Source organism: Pteronotus mesoamericanus, unplaced genomic scaffold, assembly GCF_021234165.1.
Source record: "Pteronotus mesoamericanus isolate MK-2021 breed Mesoamerican mustached bat unplaced genomic scaffold, CSHL_Meso_final contig_221, whole genome shotgun sequence".
Taxonomy (NCBI): domain Eukaryota; kingdom Metazoa; phylum Chordata; class Mammalia; order Chiroptera; family Mormoopidae; genus Pteronotus; species Pteronotus mesoamericanus.
Genome location: NW_026555092.1, coordinates 17,626,903 through 17,641,874, shown reverse-complemented (window position 1 = coordinate 17,641,874; position 14,972 = coordinate 17,626,903). Strand labels below are relative to the sequence as shown.

Sequence of the window (14,972 nt, the reverse complement as noted above, 5' to 3'; positions counted from 1 at the left end):
TTTCTCTTCATTTTGGGAAACCAGGTATTTCGGCAACCCGAACGACCTGAACCTTCTATCCTATTGCTCTGCCTGGATGCCCTTCCCTTCCGCATTGCCCCTCTCCTGTTCCTTCTGGCTTACATTCCTCCTGGGTCTCACTGGCTCCTGCAGTCCTGCCCTGACCTTTCGGGTGAGGGTGGTGGCACCTTTGTCCGCATTCCCTTGTGGTCCCCTGCACGCCTTTTTGAGTGCCGATGTATGTGGCTGCCTCCCTCCACCAACTGAGAACCAGGCCCCACGCTTCATGTCTCTTGGTCACCCAGCACTCAGGCTGGTAAACCAGCGAGACACTCTTCCCGTTTGCTAAATCAGTAAAGCAATCATTTCATCTTATAAGACAAAAGAAGTTCCTAAGGAGTTTCAGGCAACCACCTTCTCCGTAGTTCAGGGCCCTTGTTCCTCTCCAGGGGCTATATAAACTTCTTCTAGAAAGGTCTCCCCAGGTCTTAAGACTTGAGGGTACAGTTAAGAGAGAACAATAGGTATGAACTTAGTCTGCCTAAGGGATTTCAGTCTCAAAAACTTGAGCACTTCCAAGCTCTGTGAGTCCCATGGTCTGCAGAGAAACAAATGTGTGAAACAAAGGGGCACAAACATTGAAAGAAAGCTGGGGAAGGAGGTCAAGTGAGGCTTCCCAGAGCTCTTTGGGCTGCTCCCAGGCCAGGCCGGCAGGAGGTGCTGTGGAAGGCAGGCACAGCTTGGCTTTCGGTAAGTACCTCTTCCAGAAGGGTGGTTTTCTCCTGCAGTTTGGCCTCATAGAACTCAGTTAGCTCCTCCAGGGCCTGGCTCTTGGTCTCGTCATTATCCCGAAGCTGTTTTTCATACTCCTCCTGCATCCTCTGGGACTTGAGCTGCAATTCCTGGTATTTCTCATATTCCAGAAGCAACTTTTGGTTGTTGCAACATTCTTAAGAGAAGCAAGAAAGGTATTTAAGTGGGACATTGGCACGAACCTTAGGGACACCTAGCAGCCTTGGGTGCTTTTCCACTCCCTTCCAGCACCTGCTAGAACATCTGCCTCCAAAGCCAAGATTCAGATGCCTGCCTGCCTGCCTGCCTCACCTGCCCACAGCTCCATCACCTCCTCAGGCAGCCAGACTCCCTCCCCTGTGCTGTCTAGGCAGAAAGGTTTCCAGGAAAGTATAGAAGGGGGGCTTGAGGGTTTGGGCCCAAGAAGAATGTCCTGAGTGTGCAAAAGAGATGGTAGAATCCTCATTTTACAGAAGAGTAAACAAGCCTGGTGGGGCCAGGTGACTTCCCAGAGGTCCTAGCGAGAACACAGTGAGTCTGGGACAGTCTTTCAGGCTCCAAACCTACACTTTTCCTTATCTCTTGCTGGCCTGTGTCTAATCTGTGTTTCATGAATGAGTAAAATACATAGGAGTAAAAACCACGGTGCATTCCAGGAGATAAATGCAGCCTGTTTATAGACAAAGCCATACCACCCGGGACTTCTGCTGGGTCTGGGGGACTCTTAGACTTCTGCTCCTAACCAACCACCCACTGCCCACGTGGCCCCTACTGTGGACTCACCCATATCCTGCAGTTCCCGGCTTTGTTTATCTAGGAGTTCATCCATGCGTTCACGATGAAATATATCCTGCTTTTCTTTTTCTGTTTTTAAAACCTAAAACACAGGGTCAAATGTTCTTGCTTCTACACATGTGCTGAGAGCACTCCCGGGGCAAGAACACATTTTACGGTGACAGCTACCTTTACTCACAAGTGTTTCTCAAGCTTGTATTTTGTACCAGACACTGTTCTATAAGCAACAATCAAGCTACCATTTTTAATTTACATTATATTCTGCTCTGAAAGTTCTATGAGGGGGGACTTAAAAAAACCCCCGGAATTTATTTATTAAAAATTGTGGATTTATTCTTACATGTTTAAACTTTAGTCACCTTCCAAGTACCCTCCTTTTGATGCAATACGTGTATCAAGACTTTTTTCCCCCACTGCTTAAAACAGTTTTTGAACTCACTGATTTTGATGCCTTTTAGTGCTTCTGCCGTTTTTTGTTTCTTCTCTTCCACATCGGCAAAACGTTTGCCTTTGAGCACTTTTTTCACCCAGGGAAACAATATAAAGTCACTTGGGGTGAGACCAGGTAAACAGGGAGGATGGGGCACGGGGTACCTGCCATTTTTGGTCAAAAACTGCTGAACACTCTGGGCGGTGTGGGCAGGTGAGCTCATAAATCACCCATCGTGAAATGGGCAAATGCATTTAAAGAGACTTCAAAAAAAAAAATTCATTGACGCTGAACAGAGCCTCTCACAACACCACCAGCTGGTACACCGATACAGATGGGTTCCTAGAACACTCACCTAGCGGGAAAGCCTGTACTAAAGGGGCCTGCCCTCCAGAAGATAATTCTGGGATTTTGCATCCCCCCTCCTATGCTTTCGCTATTTATATGCTTCTACTAAGTGAGTCTTAATAATGAGTTCAGTTTGGACATGTAGCAAATGCATTTTTGGGGTGAAAAAAGTAAGAATTCAGTGGAATCTTCTGTTGTCAGGCATTTTTGTTAACTGAATTCTTGGAGATGCCAATGCATCAACTTTGAAGGAAGGGTCTTCTTTAATGGAGCAGGGAAGCTCCTTGCAGGTAGGGGAGGTGCCACGTCCAGAACTAAGTCTGTGCTTAGCTGATGGAGGGCACCAAATCTCGGCTCGCTGACTAAATGAATGAAATAATAAAATTAACAGCCAGGGTTTGTTTTTTGGGTTTTTTTCCAAACCCTCAGACCCATGGAGGTAACATAAAATAACAAATATCCCTTGAGCAGAAAATAGGGAGATTTGGATGGAGGGCCAGGCAGATTAGTACAGAACAAAAAAATTATTTGAGGGAGTCCTGGACCAAATCTAACCTTAGGAAGACCATTAAGACGAATTTTATTTAGTCCATTGACAACCCAGAGATCAATATTCTGCTAGCTTTTTCCTTCTATACTTAGTTTTTCTTGTGACCTTTTCATTTTATTTTTCAATAAGTTTCTCTTGATCATAAAGGTAATATATTCTCATTGTAGAGAATTTGGAAATTATAAAAAAGTATACAGAACAAAATTTAAATTATCCATAATCGTAGTTCCAGACACAATCACACTGTTAGCGATTTTCTTAAAATTTTTTTCATGCATATTTATTTTACTTAACACTATTTAATATAGTATTTTTATATTCTGCTTTTTTTCACTCAGCAATTCCTTGTAATCATTTCCTTTTTTAAAAAAATCCTTACCTAAAGACATTTTTTTTCCATTGCATTTTAGAGAAAGAGGAAGAGCGAGAGAGAAACACTGATGTGAGAGAGAAACAGCGATTGGTTGTCTCCCATACACGCCTGGATCAGGGGATCAGACCCACAACCTAGGTATGTGCCCTGACAGGGAATCAAACAGGAAACACTTGAGTTACAGGACTACTCTCCTACCAACTTTTACCACACCAGCCAGGGCAGTTGCAATAATTTCTACTGTGCTTTTAAACCACACTTTGATATATATCTTATTGAATGAACATATGCCAGTTCCATCTTGAGTACATGGGAGTAAATAGGAAATTTCTTATTACTTGTGTTTGTTGGTTTTGTCTCTCAGACAGACCTGGTTTTTCGTTTTCAAGGACTCCATTTCCTGGATGAACTTGTCGGTTAGCTCCTTAATCTTCTCAGAATAGTTCATATCCTTTAGTCGCAATTGATACTCATTCTCCATTTTTAATTCTTCCACGCGAGTCTTTAGCTCCAACATGACCTGGGCCTTTGGGAGAAGGACACAGACTGAAGAACATTTACCGTGCAGGTGATTCGGACTGTTTACACCTGTGGCCTTGAGCTCTCTGAGACCTGCCCTTCTGTTTAGCCTCCAACTCATGCCCCTCCACTAGAACTTGTCATTTTCCCCCCACAAGACACGCAGACTAAAGACTTGGAGACATACGAGCTTCTTCCTCTACTCTCACAACATATATTCAGTGATCCCTACTGTGTGCCAGATGTTATTCTAATAACTCTTATCTCTTTCAAAAATGAGTAACTGTCACCTGCCCTGTGAGGTCTATGTGGACCACACTATTTGATCCTGCTACTCTCCCCTTCTCATTCCCAGCACTCGTGGCTGCCTCTCCCCAACCCTGTCCTACTTTTAATTATTTCCTTAGATCTTGGCACTTTCTAACATTTACATTATTATTATTTTATTGATTGTCTTTGCCTTTTTCCCCTACTGGAATTTAAGCTCCAAGAAGACTGAGATCTATGTTGAGTTTGAATGTTCATATATCCCAAGTACCTAGAAGAGTGCCCAACACTTCGTAGGCACTCAAAAAATATTTGTTGAACCATGATTCCTGCTCCCATGGAACTTACAGCCAGAGAACTTACAGACCGAGGCAGCCAAATAAACAGAACATTACAGATTGCATTAAGTGCTCAAAGCCAGGACTGTTCCTTTGTCCCTCTCAATGACTGCCATGTCTCGTCTGGCCTCCCTGTTATTACTTTAATTTAGGTCCAAAGTCTTTCCACCTTCCTGGTCCCTATGTCTAGTGTCTTCCTCCAATCCATTGTATTCACCATTGCTACAGTTTTATAAAAATACTGTAATACACAAACCCCTCATTTAATAAAAAGTTAAAGCTGAGGACAGAGGAGGTGAGAACACAGCATTTGTTTTCTTCTTGCTCACCTATGAGTACACTCTGTGCCTCCCCCTTCATGTTTTCTGGCCTGTCTCCCCTATCGCTGTGGGCCATAGGACAAGGACAGCCAGAGGACAAGGAATGTGTTATGCATGTCTTTGCATTCCTGGCCAGCGGACTAGTGGAACCTGGCACACAGGAAGTCCCGAGGCGAGAGATGAACACAGGTTGCATGTGCAAAACGAGGAAGCTAAGAGTGAAGATGCCTGGTCAGGGCACTGCATGTGGTTTGGTGTAGGTGGGAGGCACAGGGCGAGAGAGGAGCTGAGACCGGGTCAGGCCATCAAGGCCCCTGCAGGCCATGCTAAGAAATTTGGAGTTTACCCTAGAGGGCCTTCGAAGGGTCTCGGAAGGCCCTTGTCTAACCTGACGAAGCTGACTTTGGCCTTAAAAAGACCTCCCTGATGGCAGTGTGCAGCAGGGGCTAGACGAGAGGACTGAAGGCAGGGGCACAGCACAGGCCAGGCGGCAGATGGTCGGCCCTGATTGGAAGCAGTGTAGGGGGAGCAGAGAGCCATGGAAAGATTTGAGAGATTGATTTTAGGGAATGAGGGGCCTGACTGGGTGTGGGCTGGAGGTGCGAGGTGAGAGGACTCGGGGCGAAGACTATTTCTTTGGCTAGATTGTTCCTGTGGGGGCACTTGGCCTGTCTTTCTTCAGGGCTTTATCCTGGGAGCCTGGCATAGACCCAGCAGCATGGTCAGCACTTAATAAATATTTATCAGATGGATAAATGATGCCTTGGACTAGTGGAATACATTTATTGTGGTGATGATCCAGTGTTGGACACATTGTGTTTGAAGTATTGGCTCATTGTCCTTCCTCAATCCCTTCTCTAAGCTGCTGCAAAGTAGTGTCTCCAAGACACAAGTCTACCAAATCATTCCCTAACCTAAGTCTATCAGTGGGTCCTTAGGAACAATTTCCAAAGTCTAAAACATGGTGTAAAATGCCCTTCAAGATTCCCCACTCAGCATTTCCAGCCCCTCCTCCCCTCACGCCCGCTCCTCTCCAGGCACACGGCACCCCCTCCTGCCCCGCCACCCAGCCAGATGCATCACCCCAGAGCAACCCCCTCTCATCCCTCTGTCCACACTTAGTGCTCGATGTTAAGATCCTTTCTCATTTGTTCTGGAAGGCTCCATCCAAGGCTCCCTTCCTTGGGCACCACCTGGCCTGGGCCAGGGTCCCTTTACCAGCATTGTTCCTTCATACACCCATTATACACTTAATTCCTTTTTTAAACTTCACCTATACTTCCTCCCAGGCTATATGCTGAAGAACCTCTGTGCCCTTCATTTCTGTAATTCCAGGCCTTCATCAGTGTCTGGTATGGAGCAGACCCCTCTGTAAACACTAGCTGGATGAATGAATAAATGAATGGTTGAATGAGTGGGTAAATCATGGCCTGAGAGATAAAGACGCAGAATGTCATAGAATATAAAGAAAGGAGCTGGGAATTCTGGGGAATGTGACTTTTAAAAGGCAGGTGGAGGAAGAGCCAGGGAGGAACAGTCGGAGAAGCTCACAGGGAATGATACGAACATGGTCTCGGGCATGCTGGGAGAGAGAAGGGAGTTTCAGGGTGAGCACTGCACACACTTGTCATTCCCAGCGTGGCAGCAGTTCTGTTGGGCAGAGCCGGGCGCCAGTGCCGGGAGTCAGCCCAGACACCTCAGGCTTTTGGTGCAGCCTGGTATCTCCTATCTGGTCTCTTCCCCTACCCTGTGAGAGGAAGAGAGAAGAAAACAGAGAGAAGGAACCAGAAGCATATTTGCCTGCCTGCAGTAGGTCACACCCTGACTCTCAAAGGCTCTCATTCTTCTTTTCTTCCCACTTTACCTTTCCTGCTGAAAGTTCCAGGGAGCTCTGGGAGCAATCCCCAGGAAACGCCAGGGGTCTCTCTTCCTGCTTGGGGCCATTTTGGCATTGTTGGTCTCATGGTTTTTCTTGTCTCCGTCCCTCATGACTGTGAGTTTCTGGACCACAGGACACAAGCCTGTTCCACACATGCATCCCCAGTGCCTAGTTAACAGGAGGTGCTGAATAAATGCACTTTGGATTCTGGATGAACAGCACTGAGTACATGGTTTTGCCACCTTCTGTAAGCCTCTTGAGTTTACCATCCATTCTGCTTCTCCTTCAGGGTGTGAAGCACAGAGCTGTGCACCTAAAGCCCTCAAAACACATCTAGATGGAATGTTTACTACATGAACAGGACGGAAGGCCCTTTGGGATAAAGAGAGTGGGCTCTAGATTAAATCTGGATCAGAACCTTGGTCCTGCTACTTATGAGGTCAGTGACTTTGGATGCATCACCCAACCTATCTGAAACCAATTTTGGAAACATGGGAGAATACTAGTATCTTCTTCATAGAAACTATGTGAAATTTAGATGAGAAAATACTTGTAATTAGCACAGTGCCTGGTTCATGGCAAAGCTAAAAATGTGTTGGTTATTGATTATTACTTTTATTGTTTTATTATTAAGAGGAATGGGTTTCAGGAATGTTTTATAAATACCTCTTTTTTAAAAAGAAGACTCCATATACTAATAGTTATTAAGTTTCACAGATACAACTGGGATATTCAGTTTGTCAATTCAGTTTTTATAAATATTTATTGATTGTCTTCTATAGGCTAGAAACTTCCATGGTTCCTGCCCTCAAAGAGTAGGAAGAGAAAAGCTAGTCCATGGGCTAAGAGCAGTGCACAGCATAAGATGACCCTGTGGCACAATGACAGGCAGTGTGTGGTGGAAACAGATTGGCAGCATTTAGGAGGGCAATAAGGTGGTGTGGGCAGGGAACCTGCAGGGGACACTGGGCGCCGGGGGCAGCCAGGCTGCAGAGGGCCTCCTCTACTGCTGGCCGGGGTCTGGACACCTATAAGGAATTTCCACATCCCTGTTCATCAGATCTGATTCTTACCTTCTCTTCCATGTCTGTCTTAGTAACAAGCACCTCTTCGGCAAAGCCCACCTCCCTCTCTCGCTTGATTCCCCGACCATCCTTATCAAAGACCCTCCAGGTGAACAGGCAGCCATCCTCAGAGACGGTCAGCAGGAATTGGTCATCAAAGGTGAGCAACATCTGACAAAAAGACCATGGACAGGAGGCTTTCTGAGGCCTTGGGGGACCAGGATTGGTTCTTGGGCCAGGCCTCCCTCCATGCAAGCCCATGCCCAGATTCACAGGGAGGAAGACTCAGTCCTGGGTAAGAACGAGACAGACGCCCTCACAGGTTTCTGGTGATAAATGAAAGTAAGACTATGTCTACGTTCTTTGTGGATTTGGAATCTTAAGAGTCAATTATTATCTAGACTGTACAAAAAACTTTTAAAACCCAACAGAAAAAGCCCAGACAATCCAACTAGAAAGTGAGCAAAGGATAGAAACATTTCACAGAAGAGAAGGTACAGATGGCAAATAAGGCCATGAAAAGATGGTCAATATCATTAGCCATTAGGAATTGCACATTAAGATCATGATGAGATATCACTACACATCTATTAGAATAGCTAAAAATAGCCCTGGCTGGTGTAGCTCAATAGGTTGAGTGCCGGCCTGTGAACCAAAGGGTCAACAGGTTCAATTCCCAGTCAGGGCACATGCCTGGGTAGTGGGCCAGGTCCCCAGTAGGGAGCGCACAGAGGCAACCACACATTGATGTTTCTCTCCCTACCTTTCTCCCTCCCTTCTCCTCTCTCGAAAAATAAATAAATAAAATCTTTTTTTTTTAAAAGAATATCTAAAATAAAAATGGTGACAATGCCAAATGCTGGTGATGATGTAGAGAAACTGTCTCATGCATTGCTGGTGGGAATGGAAAGTAGCTTGACAGGCTCTTAAAAAATGAAACATACACTTAAAATATGATCCAGCAGTTGTACTCCTGGGCATTTATCCCAGAGAAATGAAAATTTAGGTCCACACAAAAGCTTGTACATGATTATTTATAGCAGTTTTATTTGTAATAGCCAAAAACTGGGAGAAAATAAAAATATTCTGCAATAGGAAGATGGTTAAAAAAAATGATGGTACAGCCTTATCACAGAATGCTACTCAGCAGCAAAAAAGAATAACCTATTGATATGTAAAATGACTTAGATGGATCTCAAGGACATTGTGCAGAATGGAAAAAGCCACTCTCAAAAGGTCACATGTTGTACGATTCCATTTATATAACATTCTCAAGATGACAGCATTTTAGAAATGGAAAACAAATGAGTGGTTGCCAAGGAATATGGATGGGAGCGGTGAGGGAGCTGGGTGGGACCGTAAAAGGGCAGCCTGAGGGAGCTCTTTGTGATGATGGTACAGTTCTGTATCTTGATTGCAGTGGTGGTTACACAAATCTATGCATGAGATAAAATGATGGAGACTTATACACACACATATTGTACCCATGTCAATTTTCTGCTTTGGTATCGTCCTATAGTTACGTAGATGTAATTACTGGGAGAAGCTGGGCAAAGGGTACATAAGACCTCCATGCTATCTTTAAAATTTCCTGTGAATCTGTTATTATTTAAAAACAAATCACAACAACAAAAGAGCCAACTATGCAAATGTCTTCCCACAATCAGTAGTATCTGTCAAAAACCTTAAAGATGGCAGTGCCCTTTCCCTCAGAAATTCTCTCTCTGTCTGGGAATTTAGCCTCAGGGAATAATCAGAGATGCTCTTAGAAATTTGTAGACTAGGACATTAGAGTTTATAGGCAATTTCAATGCCCAGTTATTGTTTTTTATTGTTGTTCAATTACAGTTGTCCCCATTTCCCACCCCACCCCCCTTACTTTATGTCCAGTTATAAGAGAAGAGTTAAGTAAGTTATGGTCCATTACACAATAGAATATCTGGGTAGCTACTAAAATCATGCTTTTGAGGGCTATTTAACTATTGAATATGGCAAAGTGCTTATATTAGCATTAAGCAAAAAATAAAAGGCTACAAAAGAGTGTACATGTGGTATAACATCAAATCTCTATTTAAAACACACACACTATATATGAAAAGAAGTTTAAAATCCACCAAAATATTAATGATGATATTATTATGAGGATTTTTATTTCTCAAATAAATATGCTTTGCTTTTATAATCAGAACAATAAACATCTTATCCACAAAACTTAGTAGATCTGAAGGGAAGGTGGGAGGGATTATGTTATAGCAATTTACTTTGGACCCAAGAATCAGGCTCAGTACAGGCATGTTCCAGTTTATGATGAAAAATCCTTCCCTAAGAAGGATCATGTCTACATGTAAGCCAATTGAGTTTGGGACATAGTGAAAAGCCTCGGGTGTTGGTGTTGTTCAATCTGGAATAAGAGAGGGGTCAGAGGAGGAAATACACATTTTCCCAGTGTGCCTGTTCTTCAGAACTCCATGTACTATAAACACTACCATTTTAGAAGGGAGAACGAAGGGACAAATTATTTATACAAATGTAGCTCAGGGTATTGCCCCTAGGAAGGCCTTTTGTACCCTTGCACAACCCTTGTACATAAATCTTCAGGTGCATTTCTGATTATTCCCTAGGGTAACTTCCTGGAATAGTTTAAACAAAGAATATCAATAGCCAATAAATGTCTATTGAATGGATGGCTGGATGAATTAAAAAGGAGAGGGAAGAGACATCGGGAGGTTGATGGGGTGAAGAAGGTACATGGAGGGCAGGATCAAACGGATCTGCTGACGGCAAGTTCTGGGACTGGGCCCCTGAAGAGAGGGACCCTTCTCACCTTGGTGATGGGGCCAGCATGGGCCTGGTAGTCATTGAATTCCTTCTGCAAAGGCAGAGGGTACTTCATTGCACGAATAGTTCCCACTGAGGTACCCATAAACAGCATGCGCCCCGAGTGAGAGATGACAACGGCAGTGTAGGTGACATCAAATGCTGACATCTCTCGAAGGACCTGGAGAAAAGACAGCTCTGTTCAGCGTGAGGGGTGAGCCACGTCCCCAGGTCCCCAGGTCATTCCCTTTCTCCGCTCTAATAGCAATGTTAGAGAAAGTTCTGTGTTTAAAAAATGTGTTTCCTACTCCTGACAGCATCTGTCGCAGTGCTTTGCACATAAAAGGCACAAACTAAATGTTTCACAGCTGCTTGACTGATAATAAATAGTTCTACAAGTTAGGATAACACTAATAAAGGGAACCTTCAAATAGCACTGACTAAAAGCCAAGCACCGTTCTATGGCCTTTACGCCGATATATATTGTAACCCATTAAATCCTCACAAAACCCCTTTGAGGGAGTTACTGTTATCCCAGAAACAGAGTCATAGACATGGTAGGTCATTTGCCTCAACTCACCCACGTAGTAAGTGGTTGTCTCCAGAGCATTTGCTCTTGGCTGCTGTATGACCATGCTTCTCAAACTCAGAATGGGATGTGGATCATGAATTTATTCAGCAAACATTAATGTCCATTATATAAACAAAATTATACTATCAGGGAACTCATTCCTTCACACATTAATTCACTCACCCACCCACCTGCCTACCCCCCAGGCATTGACTGAATGTGTGCATTGGGCCATGCAGTGGGTGCTCGCTGGTGGGGATATCAAGAGGGGAGAACCATGGCCCTGCCCTGCCCTGCAGAAGCTCTGTTCTGGTGCAAAACTGTGAAGCCAAAACCAGTGTGAAGCTACTTGGGGGCACATTAGTAAGACATCCTACTCTGAGCTGTGTTCCATTTATGGGGAAACCTGCCCCAGACCAGTTATATCTTTACACTTCCCCAGGCATCAACACTAGCAGAGTGCCAAGAACCAAAGAAAAGCAAGAGAAACCAACGAAGACCAGCTGCCACTGGGGTCCTAGGGAAAGACACAGCCACGTGCGTATGGAGTGTCCTTGCTGAGCTCTTCTCTCCCCTCCACCCCACCCCAACTACAGTGGTACCTTGGTACTTGCTGTTAATTCATTCCGGAACTTGTAACAAATGCCAAAACTGACAAGTACTGAGCAAGTGATAAGTGATGCAGCATTTTTTCTTGTGGGGTGGCATTGTGACTCATACAAGCTCCAGCAAGTGAGACCAGTCCCCAGCAAGCACTGAGTGCTGAAACATTCTTTTCTCATCCAAATGTGATGAGTACAGGGTTTGACGAGTTCTGAAGCTGACAAGGACCAAGGTATGACTGTATTTGGGGATAAGTGTAATAATTCTACAACTTCAGAGTTTGAGGGTCTCAAACAAATATGGTGGCAAACCTAGGTGACAGCAATAACTATAGTTTTGTTTCTATCAGCAAAGTAAGTGCAGACCAAGGATATGAGTGCAGATTGGAGACGCTGCTGAGCTCCATGCCTGGAGGGTGGAAAGAAGTTCTAGACAGCAGGCAAACAGAAGTGAAAAAGGCCCCACAATGTAGCCCAGTCAGGCAGGGCACTGGGCAGGAAATTCCAGAAGTAACAATAGCTGAGATGACTGAAAAGGAATGGGGAGCAGGTGTTATCCTATAAAGAAGGGACCCTGTTCTCACAGGCCTTCTTCCCACCACACTTCCTGCTGTAAACACAGGACTGTCCCCCGCAGATCAGTGCAGTAGCCCAGGGGCGTGCAGGGGCAGACTCACGGAAGAATCTGCAATCTCCTTGAGGGTGCAGTCAGATCCGACAGCAAAAATAATTTTGGCATCTGGGGAGATGGTTACACAGTTGTAGCTGCAGGACTTGAGCACACACTCTGTCTCTCTCTTTCCTGAGGACAGATTCCATTCATATACAGCACCATCTGTGCCACAAGAAATCAGTTTGCTGTCATCGGCAATCCATGCAATGGAACGAATCTACAGGGAATAAAGACACACTCAGTGAAGAGTACACACACACACACACACACACACACACACACACACACACACATGCCCTCACATGGAAAAGGTGGTGAACTCTTCACATGTTCCACTAGACTGAGGCACATTCCTGGTACGTGCCCTCCAGTAAGCACAAAACCTGGCTTCTTGGGAATATTAACATTCTGTTTTCCAAGATGCTTGCAAAATATGGGAGGTGAAACACTCCCATTTCCTTTTTACCTTCAGTGGATAGACTGAATAGTAATGGTTCCTATAATGGTACAACTAATCAATTATTGCTATGTTTAAAAAAAATTTGGGGGGGAAAATAATTATATATTCACAGGACTTTGCAAAATTGGTAGAGAGAGGGGACTTCTGGAATGGCAGAATAAGGAACTTAGCTGATCTATTCACCAACAAAATAAGCTAACTGTTAAAAGTGATACGAGCAATTATTTGAAGTCTCTGGAAATTGTCCTAAGTGCATATAGCAAATGTAGAAATATCCATTCAAGAAAATTTACTCCATCTCAGTGAGACAGAATCTGTGGCGTGAGCCATGGCCCGCTCCTTTACCCTCCTCTGCTCCAAGAATTATATTCCTGTGCACTCTGGGCAGCTGTGGCCAAAAGATGGGGCTCCTCTCTCTCCAGCTCTCAGGAAGGGCAGGCTGCTGGGTTGTCCCTACACAGAAGCTCTATTTCAGGCAGGCATGGCCAAGAGGAGCTGGTCTCCCTTCCCCCAGCCAGTGTCCACTGTTGCTGGAAGCTCTACTCCAAGCTCAAGAGGCTGAGAATAGTGCCGCCCTGGGAATATTGATTCCATGCCATAAGGGGAGAGCTAAAAAGACAAAGGGCTTCCACCCCGTCTCCTCTGCAAGTGCTACTCAGAGTGGGATGTCACTCCTGGAAAAGTAGAGCAGGGATTCTGCCCAGGGGACAGTCAGAGCATAAAACAAGAGCTCTAGAGCTCGTTTGAGGGGACTGGCTTATTTGAAGCAGAGTGTGGTGGACTCTCATCTGCGTTTCCAGAGTCACTTGAAGACCAATCGACTGTGAGGCAGCTCTCAATAATGCTGGTGTTTACAGAGCGCTTTTGCTTATGATGTATTCATTGCTAAAGTCAATGGTCAGTTTTTAGTCTTTACAGGACGTCTCACAGACACTGAGTACCAGTGACCACTTTTTCCTTTTGGAAACTAGTTCCCTGGCCTCTCTGATACCTGATTCCAGGTTCTCTTCGTACCTTCGTTTGCAGTCTTTCTCTTTCTACAACGCTTTAAGTGTTGGTCACCTGTCTTCAGCCCAAGATTCTTCTCAGATCCCACATAGGCCCTGGCGATCTAATCTACGCCACTGACTTCCACTCCGACCTAATCCTCTGAATCTTAATTCTCAGCCTTGACTTCTTTCCTGATCTCCACACTCACATGTCACACTTCCTGGACATGTCAAACATAACATGTCCAAATGGAATGTAATATCTTTCTTCTCCCTGTCCCTGCTACTAAGGCTGTGGTTTAGTTCCTAACCACCTTCTACCCTCACTTCCTAGCTGGTTTCCATCACTCCAACTTCCCTCCCCTCTAAGCCATCCTCAAGACTGTTTGCTGAATTACCTTCCTGATCCCTTTACAACATTTCTTGAATCCTTCTGGTTGCTTCTCATCACCTACAGACCAATGTCCAATTCCTTGGCCTGGCATGTACCACTCTACGATACAGCCAATTTCTCCAGCTCTTTCCTCTGTCATTCCTCATGTGTGCCCAATGTGTCAGCCATATAAACCACCAATCACCATCTTACTTTATACTCCCATTCTATCACCTGTAACATGTCCTGCCTAGAACTCCTTTCTTTTTCAATTGCTTTTTTTGTTCTCTCCAAATTCACCTGCTGGTATCTTCTTACCCCTTTCAATCTTTGGCCCCTCTCTTTTCTTCATGCTCCATACCCACTCTATCTTCAGGAACTATTGGCTTTGCTTCCTAAGTATCTTTTGAATTCATCCTCCTCTCCCTGTCTGTACCACCTCCATCCTGGTCCAAATACTGCCTTCTATTTTGTAGACATCCACAATACCCTCCTTGTTTCTTTCAATACATTTTTTTGCTCTGTAGCCAAAGTAATCTTCTAAAATGCAAATCTGGTCACACCATTCTCTGCCCTGAAAGTCTTCACTGATTTCGAGGAACAAGGGTAAAGTATAAAAATCCTTAAAAGCCTACAAGGTTCCATGTAGTTGGGCATCAGTTAACCTCTCCAGTCTCAGCTCACCCCAAGTTTTATTCTGATACTTATGTTCCAGCCCCATGGACATTTCCGTTTCTCTGACAACCCATGCAATCTCCCACCTCAGGGTCATTGCAGTCCTATCTGCAATGACTGTCCCCACCAGCTCTGTC

The 14,972-nt window shown here is 44.7% G+C and overlaps 1 protein-coding gene across 1 annotated transcript in view; it reads right to left on the bottom strand.

Annotated features, from left to right (window-relative positions):
* CFAP57 (cilia and flagella associated protein 57) overlaps window positions 1-14,972 on the bottom strand; it is a 54,881-nt gene that overhangs the window by 24,756 nt on the left and 15,153 nt on the right. Inside the window, exons 9-14 of the mRNA XM_054571607.1 lie at window positions 12,343-12,555; window positions 10,500-10,673; window positions 7,685-7,846; window positions 3,659-3,814; window positions 1,576-1,669; window positions 759-949 (exon numbers count right to left, since the gene is read on the bottom strand). Of these exons, the coding sequence (XP_054427582.1) occupies window positions 759-949; window positions 1,576-1,669; window positions 3,659-3,814; window positions 7,685-7,846; window positions 10,500-10,673; window positions 12,343-12,555 (990 nt within the window). The remainder of the gene's footprint in view (window positions 1-758; window positions 950-1,575; window positions 1,670-3,658; window positions 3,815-7,684; window positions 7,847-10,499; window positions 10,674-12,342; window positions 12,556-14,972) is intronic.